At 39.7% G+C, this 17794-nt stretch overlaps 1 protein-coding gene across 2 annotated transcripts in view; it reads left to right on the forward strand.

Annotated features, from left to right (window-relative positions):
- Positions 1-277: 277 nt before the first annotated feature.
- LOC134586499 (hatching enzyme 1.2-like) overlaps positions 278-17794 on the forward strand; it is a 218975-nt gene continuing 201458 nt past the window's right edge. For both annotated transcript variants that reach the window (XM_063442043.1, XM_063442045.1), the window contains exons 1-5: positions 278-380; positions 535-556; positions 968-1009; positions 15784-15924; positions 16031-16148. In XM_063442043.1, coding sequence (XP_063298113.1) covers positions 312-380; positions 535-556; positions 968-1009; positions 15784-15924; positions 16031-16148 — 392 coding nt within the window. In that variant the 5' untranslated portion in view covers positions 278-311. The remainder of the gene's footprint in view (positions 381-534; positions 557-967; positions 1010-15783; positions 15925-16030; positions 16149-17794) is intronic.

Genomic DNA, 17794 nt, shown 5'->3' on the forward strand with positions numbered 1-17794 from the left:
CTACAATATACCACTAAAATAAAAATGTCACAAAAAAACATTTGGAATTTATTATATTAGATTGGCAGGAGTACAATGACCTACTTTTATAATACCCTTTTCGCTATTTCTATTTTGTGTAAAATGTAACATCTATAGCATTGCTAGAGTTGTAATTTCTTATCACAATGTGTGTACGGGAGTGGGAGTCACTCTATCAGCGAGTTTTGGTGCTAAGCCTCTCCTCCTTGGCTATCTGTAGGTCTGTCCTTAATAGCTAATGTTTAAACTAGAAATAACAGAGAGATATACTTTTTTTTTATGTAGTTACTATGGAGCTAACCAAGGTACTAGTGCTGTTTGCAGCAGGTTGGACCATTTCCCTGGCTTTACCTGTACAGGTACATTTATACTTGTCAGAAACTGAACTCTTTATGCCTATAAGAAACTGCTACCCATCTGTATGAAGAGGCAGAATGACTTTGGTGGGACTAGACATTACGGAATATTATGTTGTCTGAATATATATAAATAAATTCTATTTGTTTCTTACAGGTCGTTAATAATACAATTAATGGTAAGCATTATGTTATTAACTTATATGGATAGCATTTCTTGTTTGTTAGAATTTCACATGATTTGCTTGGATTAAATCCTTGATTTAATCTTTGTTGGATAAGCTTTTGCAATGATTTTATATTTTTAAATACATTTTTAAAATACTTTAATATTTTGAAAAAATATTTCAATATTTTGATATATCTAAATATTTTTGAAATATTATATTTTTTTGATATTTAAACCTTTTGAAAAAAAAATATTTAAAAATATTTCCGACAGTATTAAATCATTTGAAAAGCTGACCCAAAAATCTTAAATTGAGGCCTTTAATATTCTTCAGTGAGTAAAAGCCATAGAGTGGGAGACAAATCATAAAAATGTTACTTTCCATGTGATTTCATCCTGCCTCTGTAATTTGTTTCCTCAGAGAACGAAACAGCATTTGAAAGAATATTAACAATGAACAAAGGTGAGATTTGAAGAAATGAAATTGTCATGTAACTAATGTGATTTTAAAATATATATATATATATATATATATATATATATATATATATATATATATATATATATATAGAGAGAGAGAGAGAGAGAGAGAGAGAGAGAGAGAGAGAGAGAGAGAGAGTATTCTAAGTTCTGCATTTAATTTTATTGACAAACAATGTATTTTACCAAAAAATATATCTGTGTGCATCACATTTGTCTTGGGTGAAGTATACTAGCGTGAAGCTGATTTACATCTATGTCAAATTAATAAATTATCAATACAATGTAATGAGAATATTAAGTATAAGCACTTGGTAGACAATAGGTTACATATATTTTTTACCACATGTAATACAAACCATATTACACTGTGTGACACTATGGAGCACAGGATACTTAAATTTTAGGTCAATTTATGAAAATATTAAATACAAAACATTTATAACACTGAATCATGGGATAGGAAATAAAATAAGAATAATATACAGTGACATAGGCTATACACGACTACGCCGTGAATAACACATCTCACTTGATTAACAAAAGTCTAAACAGAGAGCTGTATACAGTGTCAATGACCCTATCCCCAACGTTTCAGCATAAAAATATCTTTCTCAATGGATTAATGTAATTCAACATTTGTGCTCATAGTTTATGATATCTCTAGGTCCCTTTGATGAATAGATTTCATGATTCTATATTCTCTCCAATTTTAGATGTGTTCATTCTTGTTTGCAGTTATACCCTCTTTAGAAGGAAACGATAGTCACCAGAACAACTACAGCTTATTGTATTTGTTCTGGTGAATAGAATTAGTCACTTCATGTTTCTTGCAGTCAACACATTTTTTTAAGAGAAAAGGCAGTGTTTACATTACAGTCTAGGGACACCTCCAGTCAGGGGCGTACCTAGAACATTTGGCACCCGACTTCTATTTTTGGCACACACCCCTCCCCCCACTTTAACATTTAAAAAACACCTGCAAATGTTTTTAATTTATTTAGCACTGAGGAGTGTTTGTGTTTGAATGTACCGTATATACTCGAGTATAAGCCGAGTTTTTCAGCCCATTTTTTGGGCTGAAAACCCCCAACTCGGCTTATACTCGAGTCATAGTCTGTATTATGACAATTTGCATTGCCATAATACAGACCGGGGGAGAGGGGGGCTGGCAGAGCTGTACTTACCTGTTCTGCAGCTCCTGTCAGCTCTCTCCTCCTGCGCGCCATCCGATCAGCACCTCGGTCAGCTCCCAGTGTAAGTGGCTCTCGCGAGACTTACAGTGTGAGCTGATAGAAGGAGCTGCACGGACGGCGCAGAGGAGGAGAGAGCTGACAGGAGCTGCAGAACAGGTAAGTACAGCTCTGCCAGCCCCCCTCTCCCCCCCACTGAACTGCCACTGGACCACCAGGGAAGGAGCCCCCCTCCCTGCCATGTATCAAGCAGGGAGGGGGGACGAAAAAAAAATAAAATAAGAAATAATAATAAAAAATAATAATAATAATAATAAAAAAATAATAATAATAATAAAAAAAATAATTTAAAAAAAGGGGGTATAAGGACCACTGTGGGAGGGGGGGGGTATAAGGACCACTGTGGGAGGGGGGGGGGGTATAAGGACCGCTATGGGAGGGAGGGGGGGGATAAGGACCACTATTGGAGGGAGGGGGTGGGATAAGGACCACTATGGGAGGGAGGGGGGGTATAAGGACCGCTATGGGAGGGAGGGGGGGGATAAGGACCACTATTGGAGGGAGGGGGTGGGATAAGGACCACTATACCACTATGGAAGGGAGGGGGGGGATAAGGACCACTATCGGAGGCAGGGGGGTGGGATAAGGACCACTATGGGAGGGAGGGGGGGAGAAAAGGAACACTATGGGAGGGAGGGGGGATAAGGACCACTATGGGAGGAAGGGAGGGGGGGGATAAGGACCACTATGGGAGGGAGGGGGATAAGGACCACTATGGGAGGGAGGGGGGGGGTAAGGACCACTAGGGGAGGGAGGGGGGGATAAGGACCACTAGGGGAGGGGAGGGGGAAGTAAGGACCACTAGGGGAGGGGAGGGGGAAGTAAGGACCACTAGGGGAGGGGTGAGTCAGGACCACTGGGGGAGGGGGGTGAAGGAACACGGGGGTGGGGAGGTAAGGACCACTGAGGGAGGAGGAGGGGAGGTCAGGACATATGGGGGGGCAAATATCCTTGCACCGGCCCTGCACACACTGCATTCATACACTGCATTCATACACACACTGCATTCATACACACACACACTGCATTCATACACACACACACTGCATTCATACACACACACACTGCACTCATACACACACACGCTGCGCTCATACACACACACGCTGCACTCATACAGACACTGCACTCATACACACACGCTGCACTCATACACACACACGCTGCACTCATACGCACACACGCTGCACTCATACGCACACACTGCATTCATTATACACACACTGTAAATAAATATTCAATTAATATATTTTTTTTAGGATCTAATTTTATTTAGAAATTTACCAGTAGCTGCTGCATTTCCCACCCTAGTCTTATACTCGAGTCAATAAGTTTTCCCAGTTTTTTGGGGAAAAATTAGGGGCCTCGGCTTATATTCGGGTCGGCTTATACTCGAGTATATACGGTAAGTATGTTTTTGTATAGAGTATGTGTGAGTGAATGTAGGGGTGAGTTTGTTTGTAGTGTTGGTGTTTGAATGCAGGCATGCATTTGTGTGTAGTGTGGTTTTTGAATGTGGTGTGGTTATATATAATGGTGGTGTTTGTATGTAGTTTTGATGTTGGAATGCAGGGATGTATTTGTGTGTAGTGTTGGTGAGATTCTAAGATGTAGGTACATACAGTGAGGGGAAACAAGTATTTGATCCCCTGCTGATTTTGAATGTTTGTCCACTGGCAAAGAAATGATCAGTCTATAATTTTAACAGTGAGAGACAGAATAACAAAACAAAAATCCCAAAACGCATGTCAAAAAAGTTATACATTTCTTTTATGTCAATGAGTGAAATAATTATTTGATCCCCTATCAATCAGCAAGATTTCTGTCTCCTAGGTTGTTTTTTATACATGTAACGAGCTGAGATTAGGAGCACTCTCTTAAAAGGAGTGCTCCTAATCTTAGCTTGTTACCTGTATACAGTAAAAGCCCACAGAAGCAATCAATCAGATTCCAAACTTTCCACTATGGCCAAGACAAAAGAGCTGTCCAATGATTTCAGGGTCAAGATTGAAGACCAACACAAGACTGGAACACAAGACATCATGCTTTGGGGGTGTTTTTCTGGTAAGAGGACAGGACAACTGCACCGCATCAAAGGGATGATGGACGGGGCCATGTACCTTCAAATCGTCCCTTAGCCAGGGCATTGAAAATAGGTCGTGGATGGGTATTCCAGCATGACAATGACCCAAAACACACAGCCAAGGCAACAAAGGAGTGGCTCAAGCAGAAGCACATTAAGGTTCTGGAGTGGCTTAGCCAGTCTCCATACCTTAATCACAAAGAAAATCTCTCGGGAGAGCTGAAGGTTCAAGTTGCCAAAACGTCAGCCTCGAAACCTTAAAGAGACACTCCAGGCACCCAGACCACTTCTGCCCATTGGAGTGGTCTGGGTGCCAACTCCCACTACCCTTAACCCTGCAAGTGTAATTATTGCAGTTTTCATAAACTGCAATATTTACCTTGCAGGGTTAACTCCTCCTCTAGTGGCTGTCTACTAGACAGCCACTAGAGGGCACTTCCTGGTCTATAGTACACGAAACAGGTGCTATAGCATCGCTGGATGTCCTCACGCTCTAGTGTTGCTGAAATCCCAATAGGAAAGCATTACAAGCATTTTTCAATGCTTTCCTATGGGGAGGTCTAATGCGTGTGCGCCGCCGGCGGCCACACATGCACAATAGGTCTCCCCCGCCGGATGATGTCCGGGGGACATCGGCGCTGGATAAAGGTAAGTCGCTGAAGGGGTTTTAACCCCTTAAGTAACTTGGGATGGGGGGTGGGAGGGAGAGGGGACCTGCAGTGCCAGGAAAACGGTTTGTGACTTTAATGACTTGGAGAGGATCTGCAAAGAGGTGGGGGACAAAATCCCTCCTGAGATGTGTGCAAACCTGGTGGCCAACTACAAGAAAAGTCTGACCTCTGTGATTGCAAACAAGGGTTTTGTACTAAGTCGAAGGGGTCAAATACGCATTTCACTCATTGACATGCAAATCAATTTATAACTGTTTTAACATGCATTTTTCAGGATTTTTTTTTGTTATTCTATCTCTCACTGTTAAAATACACCTACCATTAAAATTATAGACTGATAATTTCTTTGTCAGTGGGCAAACATTTAAAATCAGCAGGGGATCAAATAATTTTTCCCTCACTGTGTACACATACAAATATGCAAACTGACACACATGCAGATGCAGATACATAGACATACAGTCACACACAGATACACAGACACATGCAGACACACTGGTGACTCTAGGAACAATATATAGATACCACATTTAAAACTGGGAGGGCACTAATAATTTTCACTAGGGGATGGTGTAAAATGTGCTGCCATTGGCATATAATTCACATTAGCCACCCAGATTTATTGTTCTGGGCTGGCTGACACGTCTTAATTCCGATCTTTGTTTAGCAGATAACTGTCCTATTTGCTATCCTAATGAGGGCTTGTTATATTTAAGGATGTGGCAAAAGTAACCTCGCCACTGGTTTTTGGAGGGGCCTGTTTGCCAGCCTCCCGCCCTGCGACTATGGCACTGGGATGTATTGCCCTTTAAGTAACTGAGTTGGGGCTTATGGACTTATATTATACTATTACTGACCCTTTAAGAACTGTATTTGGGCATAAGAGATGTTTATAATGCTGTTTCTGGCCCTTTAATTACTTTGGAGCAGTGTTGCAACTTTAAATTGGCACTTCGGATACAGCCGAAGTACCGAAGTAGTCGAAGTGGCCGCCATTCGACAAACGAACACACGGCGGCCATCTTTGTTCATTCGAACAAGGTCAGCGGTATGTGTAGCCAAATCCATGGAACTGAAATCGGCTACACATTTTAACGAACACCGCTGACCCTTACCTTCTCCTGCACTGAGGTTTCAGCCACAGAGACTAAGTCCCGTTTGAAGATTTGAAAGCACGTTCGAATAGGACTTAGTCTTTTTTTCAGTGTGAAATTGACTGACTGCACAGCCCAAATCAATGGAACTGTTTTGGGCAGGAAAATGTGCTTGCGGTCGGTCATAAAGGACTTCCAGCTAACTCTTTAACCCCTGGATGGAATTGGTTGAATTTTGGATATGTTTGTAAGTAAAGTGTGCTGAGTTTGAATACGTAATTTTTATGAAGATTGAATGTAAAGTTTTAAAGTTAAAAAAATGCATTAAAAAAAGTATAAGTTTTAGCTTGGAGATAATTGAGTAGATACAGTAAGAAACTCAATTATCTCCCAAGCAGAGGGGAGGGAATCTGTGGGATGTAACCATTGTTTGATTGGCTAATGTCTAATTGCTTGTGGGCGTCTCCCTTGCAGGGGAGCACTCCATAAAAGCAGAGTACCTGCCATTAAACATCAGTTCTTCTTCACCCTCAATCTAGAGTCCTGTCTCTTATTGGGGAAATTGCTATATCACTACAAGGGATTGCTATGATCTGCATGCTCCCTTGGATAATCATTTCTAAGCTCTTTTAATAGCTTGTTCCTGCTTCATTCTCTTGGAGGAGAGGTTCACCCACTGGAACCTGGAGCCTTGTCGTAGGTCCAGGGTGGGTAGGAGACGGCGAGACCCCAACCAAGCTGCAGCGGTTCATGGGGTCTGCGGTGATTGTGGTGTCTGTGGAGCACTTGGAGCCCTCTGTAAGCGCTAGGAGCATCCTTCAACGGAGGTACCCAGTCAGGGTGCCAGGTGATCCGTTACAAAGGACATCAAATAAGAGAGCTATTTGCTAAACAGCACCCTAATTTGGTATCTTGAAATATGGAAATCTCACATAGATTCAGGCAATTATCTACTAAACAGCTAAAAGATCAAAATTAAAAAGCCCTTATTTGTTATCCTTACGTGGGATTGACATAGTTAAGTACATTAAATAAGGGAGCTATCTACTAAACACATACACATTTATATACACAATCACAGATAGACACACACACGCATGTGTGTGTATATCTGGGGTTGTGTATTTTTATATAAATACACACATAATTAGAGACATACCCCAGACACACACACAATCCCAGAACCACACACACTCACAGACCTATACACACACATACATAACCATAGAGATGCACACACAACCACACACATAATCACAGACATACACAAACTGACATACACAATCACAAACTCACACAATCACAGACATACACACAGATGCATACATACAATCACAGACCAACACACACAATCACATACATAATCACAGACATATACAAACTGACATACACCCATATAACCACAGCCACACACACAATCCCAGACCCACACACACATATAATCACAGACCTACACACAATTACATAAATACACACACATTATTACAACACACAGATAGTTAACCACAGAGATACACACAACCACAACCATAATTACAGACATACACGATCACAATCAAATACACACATAATTAAACATACACAGACAAACATTGCATGCACACATACATACATTTAGTAATTAAGAGCTCCACCCAGCCTCCCCACCTTGCTCTGGGAGGGCTGGAGTTTATCATCAGTCCCTGGTGGTCAGTGGTTGCTCCTGGGATCTCTAAGCTCTTCCTATACAGGTTCCTCACATGCCCTGTAATGATGCAGGTATGACATTATATCACAGGCCGGCTGCCCGCTCAATGCAGGGCACGCAAGAGGTGTGCAGGAAGAGCATAGTAAGTAAAGGGCTCCCTCGCCACCTGTCAGGATTTTAAAGGGGGTGGCGGCATGTTGTGGGGAGGCATGACCCCCTCTGCCCCCCCCCCCCAGTGATGCTAAAGACAAACTGGCATCCCCCTACTTAGTGGCACCCAGGGAGAATCCAGTGGCCACTCCTCAGATGGCTACTAGAGGTGCTTCCTGAGGCAGTGCTGCAGATTATGCAGTTCTGACATTCAATGTCTCTACCCTACGCATGGAGACACTAAACTTTCCGTATAGAGATGCATTGATTCAATGCACCTCTATAGGAGATGCTGATTGGCCATGGCTGTGTTTGGCTTGTGCTGGCTCTGACCCTGATCTGCCTATATGACAGTGTAAGCCAATCCTATGGGAAAGCATTGTGACTGGCTCAGACCACCACTTCTGATGGTGTCAGCCAAGCAGGCAGATCAGGGGCAGAGCCTGCAGCAGCATACTTGAGCAAAAGTAATATTTTAATATATTTAGAGAGGCAAGGGGAGAGCAGGGGGGCTATATGGTGGTTTAAACACTATAGGGTCTGGAATACATGTTTCTGTTCCTGGCCCTATAGTGTTCATTTAAATATTAGAAACATTTGTGGCTATTACCGTTTTACTTGGCCTTCCACAACATTCCATTATTCACTACATAATACATAGTAAATAGTGCTATTCCTTTTCAAATGACTGGTTTTAGCATACTCAGCCCTGCAATTTGACTTACAGCACTCTGGTTGATTCCAACCAAACAGAGCATGCCGCGAGTAGGGGCATGCGGGAGGATTTAACTTCCCTTTTATTAATATGTGGGTCATAGTGACCCCCATAGGTTTTAATGCAGGGGGGGGGGGTGGAATTAATATTTATTACAAGGAGGGAGCTGGTAGCAGTGCTGGCTCCCTCCTTGGTTTTTTTTTTTCTTTTGGGCATGCACAGTGCTATTTTCGTCCTAATGGACAAAAACTAATTATTTATTAACAAATTTCGTCTGAAAAATGAATGGTTTACGGATGATTGTTTGTGGTGTAGTGTGTGTAAAGCTTTTGTTTGTGGTTTACCATATGTGGTTAGGGATTGCAGTGTGTGTGTTTCCAGAGGTTGTAAATGTTGTGTATAGAGACTGTAAAGATTGTGTATCTGTCTGTCTTCGAATTGTGAAAAGAGAGCATGTGTGTGCATTTGTCTATGTGGGGTAGTGTATCTAGAGGGTGTACTGTGTGTGTAGGGGCTGTTGTGTTCTAGTGTGTGTACCGGGGGAAGTAGTGTACATGTTGCTAAATACTATGTAGTTTGCTATAGTTTGTGTGTGCAAGGTAGTGTGTTTGTAAGGGTATGTAGTATGTGTATATGTATAGTGGATGTAGTTTGTGTGTATAGGGTAGTGTGTGTTTTTATATGAACTGTTTGTGTGTATTGGGGCTTCAGTATATGTATGCTTATTGGGGCTATAAAGAGTGTGTGTGTCTGAAGGATGTAGTGTATGTATTTGTCTATGGAGTGCAGTGTGTGTGTGTGTGTGTGCATCTAGTGGCTGTAGTGTGCATATACATGTGTGTGTATATATGTGCATATATTTGGTTTTTAGCATGTGTGTATATTAATATAGGTTGTACTGTGTGTGTACACTATAGGTGTTACAGTGTGTTTGGTTATGGGCTGTTTGTGTGTGTATAGGGGGCTTTAGTATGAATGTATGTACAGGGGCTGTGTTGAGTGTGTTTGTGTAAGGGGATTTAGTGTGTATGTACAGGGGATGTTGTGGGTGTGTAGAAATCTGGGGCTTTAGTGTGTGTATATACAGGGGCTGGTTTTATGTGTGTCTATAGGTGGCTTCAGTTTCTAAGTACAGGGGCAGTTTTGTGTGCGTGTGTGTATGTGTGTATGGAGGGCTTTAATGTGTATGTTTAGGGTCTGTTTAGTGTGTGTATTGGGTGCTTTAGTATGTATTAACAGGTGCTGTTTTCTGTATGTATAGGTGGATTTAGAGTGTATATACTGGGGCTGTTTTGTTTTTATATAGGGGCTTCAGTGTGTATTTTGTGTGTGTGTGTAAATGGAGCATTAGAGTTCTGGAGCTGTTTTGTGTGTGTATAGGGGGCTTTAATGTGTATGTACAGGGGCTGTCGTGTGTGTGTGTAGAGGTAGTATTGTTTAAGGGGATTGGGGCTTCAGGGTGTTGATGGGGTATTAAATATATTGCTGTTGGATTAATTTTGCAAATGTAATTTATATATATATATATATATATATATATATATATATATATATATATAATATTATATTTAAAAATTATATTAGCAAAATCCAACAGCAATGCTCTCAGTAACTAAAGCTTAGGGGAACAGAGCACATGGCCCCCAGTCTGCCCGATTGCCATTTCGGGCCTGCCTACTGTCTTGCACTTCCAGTTACTGTGTGAATAGAATAGCAAAGACTTATGCTTAAAGGGAAACTATAGTGCCAGGAAAACAAACTTGTTTTCCTAGCACTATAGCTGCCCTCTCGGTCAATGCATAGCATGAGGACGTCCAGCATCATTTAGGCGACCAAAAGTTGCCTACGAGCCCAGAAGTCGCTCTAGTAATTAAAAACTGCAAAGAATAAATGCTCAGGGTTAAGGCTGAAGGGACACTGCACCCAGACCACTTCAATGAGCTGAAGGGGTCTGGGTGCCTGTATTGTCCCTTTAAACAATTCTATATCAATTTTGGTATCAAAAACGACTCCACCCCCCCACCTCCCACCGCAAGCACCTTTGCACACCTCTCCTTCAGTTCCCCTCTCTTGTTATTCCCCTACCTGTAGCCCCCCACCTGTTGGATATTTCTGGTTATGAAACTGTGGCTGAGGAATCAAGCTTTATTAAAGAATTGTTAAATAAAATTACATAAAATGCTATATTAATTTTTCCCTACAGTAGTTTAAGTAAATGTGCCTATATTTATTTGTGCAAATTATGACACTACAAGTTACAAAGTTTCAGTTAATTTCATGAAAAAAGAGTGAAGGCTCCAATGCTGCATTTGTAATCTGTGTATAAAGCAGGGCCGTTAACCCTCTAATCTTATTTATGTGCATTTTAAAGCAGTATGTTGCAAAGGTACTCCTATTTATATTTAAAAAAAAATAAAACTTAAAGGGATACAGTAAGAAGAAGAATCAGTGCAGCCTTTGAAGTGGTTATAGAACAAGAAATAGTTGCAGTGATATGCTGAGAGCACTGGGCCCTTAGGCTAAACTTTAACAACCAGTGTAATGGTGAAGCGCTAATAGTATATTCAGGTGATTACTTAGTGCTAAGAAAGATATGGAAATATATATACCTTAAGGTTTATCCTTTTTTGGATTTTACCAATGGGTACCAAAACATAGTGTAAACAGTAACACACAATTATCCAAGTGGTAAATTAAAAGTATCTCACTCACAATTTAAAGAGCTATTTATTGCGCCCTTAGGGTCCGTAAAGGCGACCCTCTCCCTTCTTTAGATGGTATCCTCCTTTCTTCTTATCCTATATAACAAATAGAAAGTGCATATGGTGCAATAACATAGATCTTATCCTATGTAAGAAATGAGAAAAGGGGGTACTTACAGACCCAGAGTCTTTCAACTTAGGCTCATATGTAATAGCGTATGTGGATAAGGTCCACACTCCTTCTTTCTATAGCAGGAACAAAAATGCCAATAGTGTGTTTAAAATGTATTAAATAAACTTTATTAATATAACATAAAAAAAATATAATAGTATAAAAAATATAATTGTATAGTAAAACAACACTATAATGGCAAGATAAGTCCAATATACAAAGTCTTTATCTCACAGTCCTCCAGAATGTGTTTTGCCAGTAGGCTTCCTCAGCTGGTTTCCAAAAAATCTTCATAAGTCCTCCTTCTTAGGGGTGAATGTTTGATTTTCGGCATCAAATTTTCGCAGGCTGTCACCATGGTAACGGTGACGCCCTGTGTTCCAAGCCTCTAAGTATTTCCAGGTTCGTCTGCTGGTTGCATCATTTCCTGTTTGTGCGTTCCAGCAGGCGGCTCAATCGTTGTCTTTCTCTTCCTTTCTCTCTCCGGACCGGCGTAATTATGGATGGGACAAAGAAAGATTTTATATCAGTAATATCTGGCATTCTTTCCTTTTCCTTTATATTCGTGTCACATACAGATATTGTAGCGGATTGCATTAAGGCTGTCCTCAAAATTTGTGTATTTTAAAATGCTTTTGTGTATTGCTATTCCATGTATTCACATTGTATGCAGCATTCGTCTGATTGTTCGGTAAAATCACTCCGTTTACTATACAAGTGAAACTACCCAACAATCAGACCACCCCAGGGATAAGTGTGCCTCTCATTACCGTTTGCAACAATGTTGCAAACCCCTAATATGCAATCGGTACTTTGTTCTATGGGTGGCCGCCATTCAGGATACGAACACGTGGCGGCGGCCATCTTAACTCCCGAATAGCGGTGTTTGGTCGTCGAGTGTCTGGAGCCCAAATCGGACACTCGACTAAGCAAACACTGCTGAGACCTCCAGACTTCCATAGCTTTGTGCGGAAACACCTGAACGAGCTGCCGTTCAGTAGAAACACCCATCCAAACAAGGGGATTCACATGAAGGCAAGCAACAGCCATTTCATTTGGTATTTTCATCCGTTTATACTCACGAACCAAGACCGACCGCAAGGCCAAAACTTATGTAACTATTTTCGGCTACTGTTACCTGTGCGGTCGGTCAAAACTTTACTCTTCCATAACTCCCGAACCCCTGGTCCGATCTGGGTGATTTTTGAGTATGTTACTCACACAGATCAGGGCTATCAGGGGGTCCCCTATTTAGGAGTGTACCCCATGTATTTGGGGTACATCCAGAAACTGGGGAAATATTGTACACGGATTAAGTGGATTATGTGTCATGCTGAAGGGAGGAGATGTGTGAGAGGTAATATGTATTTTATTGGTTACTGTATTAATTACTCTGGGTGTCTCCCTTGCATGGGAGAATTGCTTAAAAGCAGGCATGTGAAATTAATCCTCAGTTCAGTTCTGTTGCTAATGCTGTGTGTCGTCCAGTCATTGGGAAAACGTGTGGGATACTTTTGGATTACTTTACTAATCATGGATATTATTCTCTTGGGTTTTATTACTTGTTCCTGAGCCTTATTTGGATTACCAGCGGAGATAGTCTGTGAGAGACCAGCTCTCCGCTACAGATATATTTCAACAATTATCGATAATATATTTTCATGTTGCCTAGTAATAAATTCTTCTATACCTACATGTCTATTTTTTTTCTTAAATACATATCGATCATTACATACATAATTGCTGTTGAACCTATATATTGAGTGTTAAAACATTATTTTAGGCATATTATCATAACTTAATGCTTTCCCCAGATTTCGGAAATCGATTATTTCTACATACATATACAAAAGGCAAGGATCTTAATCATTCATACACAATAAGGATTTTTAACATCAAAATTTTCGTGGCGTAGGTCTTTCTTATATTTAGTATATAAAGCATTAATCCAATGCTAATTTTCATGAGGGATCATTTTTAGATAAGAAAAAAGAAGAAAAACCAAAGGTACAAAGTAATGTAAATCACCAAAGTGATAATATGTAAATAAATATAATACAAACTGGAAATATGTAGAAATATAAGAACTCAGAGTGGTATCTGCAAAAAATATGAACAATACATAGGGTAATATTGTAAAGACCACTGAGAAATATGGGTGGTAGAGAACTCACAAAAGTAAGATGAATTCAGGCATATCTCCCTCTGTAATTTAGGGAACTGGACAGTATGAGAAACCTCCAGCGATGAATCTCAGTAAAAGTTGATGACAAATCTTCTAATGCACTCCAAACAGAGAAAAGAAAATGGATGGTGCAGATTGTATTAAAAAATAACAATTTTATTGCATATATTGCACTTACAGTGTATCAGAGTAAAAACAGCATGTCTCCACACTGGGTGGTATTTATAAGCAGCAACTGGACCAATCAGGATACAAGATCAGGAACAGTAGTAGCAGCACCAAACAATATACAAATAAAAGTTCGGTTAAAAAACAAAATAAAATAAAATGTATTTAATTTATTTTATTTTATTTTATTTTATTTATTTCATTTTATTTTATTTTATTTTATTTTATTTATTTTATTTTATTTTATTTAGTTTTTTAACCGAACTTTTATTTGTATATTGTTTGGTGCTGCTACTACTGTTCCTGATCTTGGATCCTGATTGGTCCAGTTGCTGCTTATGAATACCACCCAGTGTGGAGACATGCTGTTTTTACTCTGATACACTGTAAGTGCAATATATGCAATAAAATTGTTATTTTTTAATACAATCTGCACCATCCATTTTCTTTTCTCTGTTTGGAGTGCATTAGAAGATTTGTCATCAACTTATACTGAGATTCATCGCTGGAGGTTTCTCATACTGTCCAGTTCCCTAAATTACAGAGGGAGATATGCCTGAATTCATCTTACTTTTGTGAGTTCTCTACCACCCATATTTCTCAGTGGTCTTTACAATATTACCCTATGTATTGTTCATATTTTTTGCAGATACCACTCTGAGTTCTTATATTTCTACATATTTCCAGTTTGTATTGTATTTATTTACATATTATCACTTTGGTGATTTACATTACTTTGTACCTTTGGTTTTTCTTCTTTTTTCTTGTCACAGTTGTATTTTGAGTGTTTATAAGGGTACACTTATAAACCTAGGGTACTGTGTGCTATATAGTATTAACGGTTAACTTCTTGCTTTTCTTTATCATTTTTAGATAAGTCTTACACAAAATAGTGCGTACGAAGAGGGATTGTATCCAAGTTCTAAAAGTTACATTTAAGAGAAATATGCAATTCTTGTGTAGTTATGTAATATTTACTAATAACTATATCAGTTTATATCAAGGTTCTGTTGAGGTTCAGGGCAATAACTTAAGAATCTCTAACACATATCTAATATGTATCTTGCTAAATAAAAGTTTGCTTATATTTTTAGCCCTATTTTAAAAGAAATATAAAATATCTCCGAACACTTCCTTGTATCCCAAACTTTAGGATTCTGATAAGGGTTTAACCACATATTCTCTCCTACATAATAAATAATAGCATACAATAATTTCTATATTAAGAGTAGTGTAAAAATCTTGTATACCCTCCGTAAAATCCTGAATGATGCAAAATGTGTAATATAAAATGGGTACCCTTGAAATCTAAATAAAGAAAGGAGTAAAATGAGATGTATAGAGCAACCTTCCTAAAATCTTTCAATGAATCACTAAAAACACATAATGTAAGAGGTAGTGGAAGAGTGATAAGAACACCTTCTGTAGAATACCTCACATGTCTGATACGTATATAGCTATATAATAAAAAAGGATATCCCAATGTCAAGAATATAGAGTTTCTCCTGAAACGAAGATATTTATATGGGTTTGGCCACATCCTATCCCCTACATAATTTTAAAAAGAAAAACAAAATGGAGAAGCTATGTGTGAAAAACTAAGAACACCGTTACTGCTTAAATAGAAATTAAGACATTTGATGCTGCTAATCAAATGCCCTAATTAATTGATTGTCAGCAAGTGTGACCACCTCTATCAAAGCTAAAGTTTTGGCAGTTTGCTAGACTGGAGCATTGTTATGTCCTGATATGCAAAACCATAGAATTCAAAGAGGATGTACCTTCTTCAGTATTACATTTATATTAGTTGGGTTCAAGTTTTACAGTAGACTGTAGTTGGTCTAAGTTATATAACTAATAAACATTTTTAATTTCAGGTATCGTTGACCAACTACTTGAAGGTGACATCGCCCCTCGCCCTGCCCCTTCTCGTGGCGTCATGATCTGTACAAATTGCTTTTGGAAGCCATTGGAAAATGGGACAGTTCTTGTGCCTTATGTGTTTGCCAATATATACAGTGAGCTATTGTCATTAGTTATTGACTGCGAGTTTTGTTGATGTACTTTATTTTTTTTTTTTATTTACATTAAAAACATGAACTAATTTTTCCCTTCTGTTCTCAGCGGAGCTAATAAAGACCGTAATGAAAAAAGCCATCAGTCAGTTTGAACTCCTCACCTGTGTGAAGTTTGTTGAAAGAACTACAGAAACTGATTATCTCAGCATAGAGTCTGGAATTGGGTACGTACAAATTGAAGGGTAAAGAAGTCCCATTTTGCTAAGATAACTAGATTTGGGTTAAAGTCACATGACCTATAATGCTAAATAATATTCACAGTTTAACAGATGAATCCTAAAAGTATGCTACCCTAAAGTGTTTTGTTTTTTCTCAATGGACAGAATCCAGTGAAAATGGACAAATTCCAACTTTGACAATTTCTAGCTTCACTTAAAGCCAAATGCAGTCAGGGTTCAGTCGGTTTGACCGATTTCGTAACATTAGTTCAGAATAGATAGGAAAATAAGTGATTTCCACATCTGAACCAATCTACAGCACCGGAATTGCAATCAATGACTACCGTACATGGGGGCTGATGACACACTGAATGTATCCAGCCGTATCCTTCACTTTCGATTTGCAAATGAATAGATCATTTACTATTTGCTATTGGCAGCGCTATCAGTCGGCGGGCAAATAGTTAAAAACCCTCAGAAGCACGAGGGTTAATTATGTGGCAGCTCTGACAGCCAAGTATCACTTTTCTGAGGACTTGATCTGATTGGTAGGTTTACTAACCAACCAATCAAAGCACTCTTGGTCATATTGCAAAGCGTGCATTTTTATTGTGGGGTAGCCTATGGAAGGGCTTTCCCTGCTAGGAGCGCTTATTCTGTGGTGAGCCCTTCATGAGTGAAGACATATTTTTTTTTTTGCTGTAGTTCGGTTCATTTAGGTGATGTTTTATGATTGGGTATTTTATTTATTTTTATTTAGTAGCTGTAACGGATCGACGGGCACCCCGACTGGGTACCTCCATTGAAGGATGCTACTAGCGCTTCCTGAGGACTCCAAGCACTGCAGCAGACACCACAACCACCGAACCGGAGAAACATATAAATCCTCTCAAGCATATGAATGCTATAAACAGCTGAATAGGCAAAACCATACAAATAGGTTTAGACTCCTAGCAGTCAAACTGGAACAGCATACAATAAATCCTTCCCCAATAATGAGACGACACTTCACTTTGAGGGTTAAGCAGGAACTGACTCTGCTGGCTAGTGATGTACCCAACTGTTCGCCAGTGAATAGTTCCCGGCGAACATAGCATGTTCGCCGCCGCGGGCGAACACATGGGCGGTTCGATCCGCCCCCTATTCGTCATCATTGAGCAAACTTTGACCCTGTGCCTCACGGTCAGCAGACACATTCCAGCAAATTAGCAGCAGACCCTCCCTTCCACACCCTCCCAAATCCCTCCCAGCATCCATTTTAGATTCATTCTGAAGCTGCATGCTTAGTGAGAGGAGGGAAAGTGTAGCTGCTGTTCATTAGATAGGGAAATTGATAGCTAGGCTAGGGTATTCAGTGTCCACTACAGCCCTGAAGGACTCATCTGATCTCTGCTGTAAGAACAGCACCCCAAAAAGCCCTTTTTAGGACTAGAACATCAGTCTGCTTTTTTTTTTTTTCTGTGTAATGTAATTGCAGTTGCCTGCCTGCCAGCTTCTGTGTCAGGCTCAGTGGATACTGTGCCCATTTGCCCAGTGCCACCACTCATATCTGGTGTCACAATAGCTTAAGCTTGACATTTAAAAAACAAAAAACTTTTTTCACTGTAATAGATTGAAGAGCAGTTAGTTGTCTGCCAGCTTCTGTGTCAGGC

The sequence above is a fragment of the Pelobates fuscus genome, chromosome 2 (genome assembly GCF_036172605.1).
Source record: "Pelobates fuscus isolate aPelFus1 chromosome 2, aPelFus1.pri, whole genome shotgun sequence".
NCBI classification, from domain to species: Eukaryota; Metazoa; Chordata; class Amphibia; order Anura; family Pelobatidae; genus Pelobates; species Pelobates fuscus.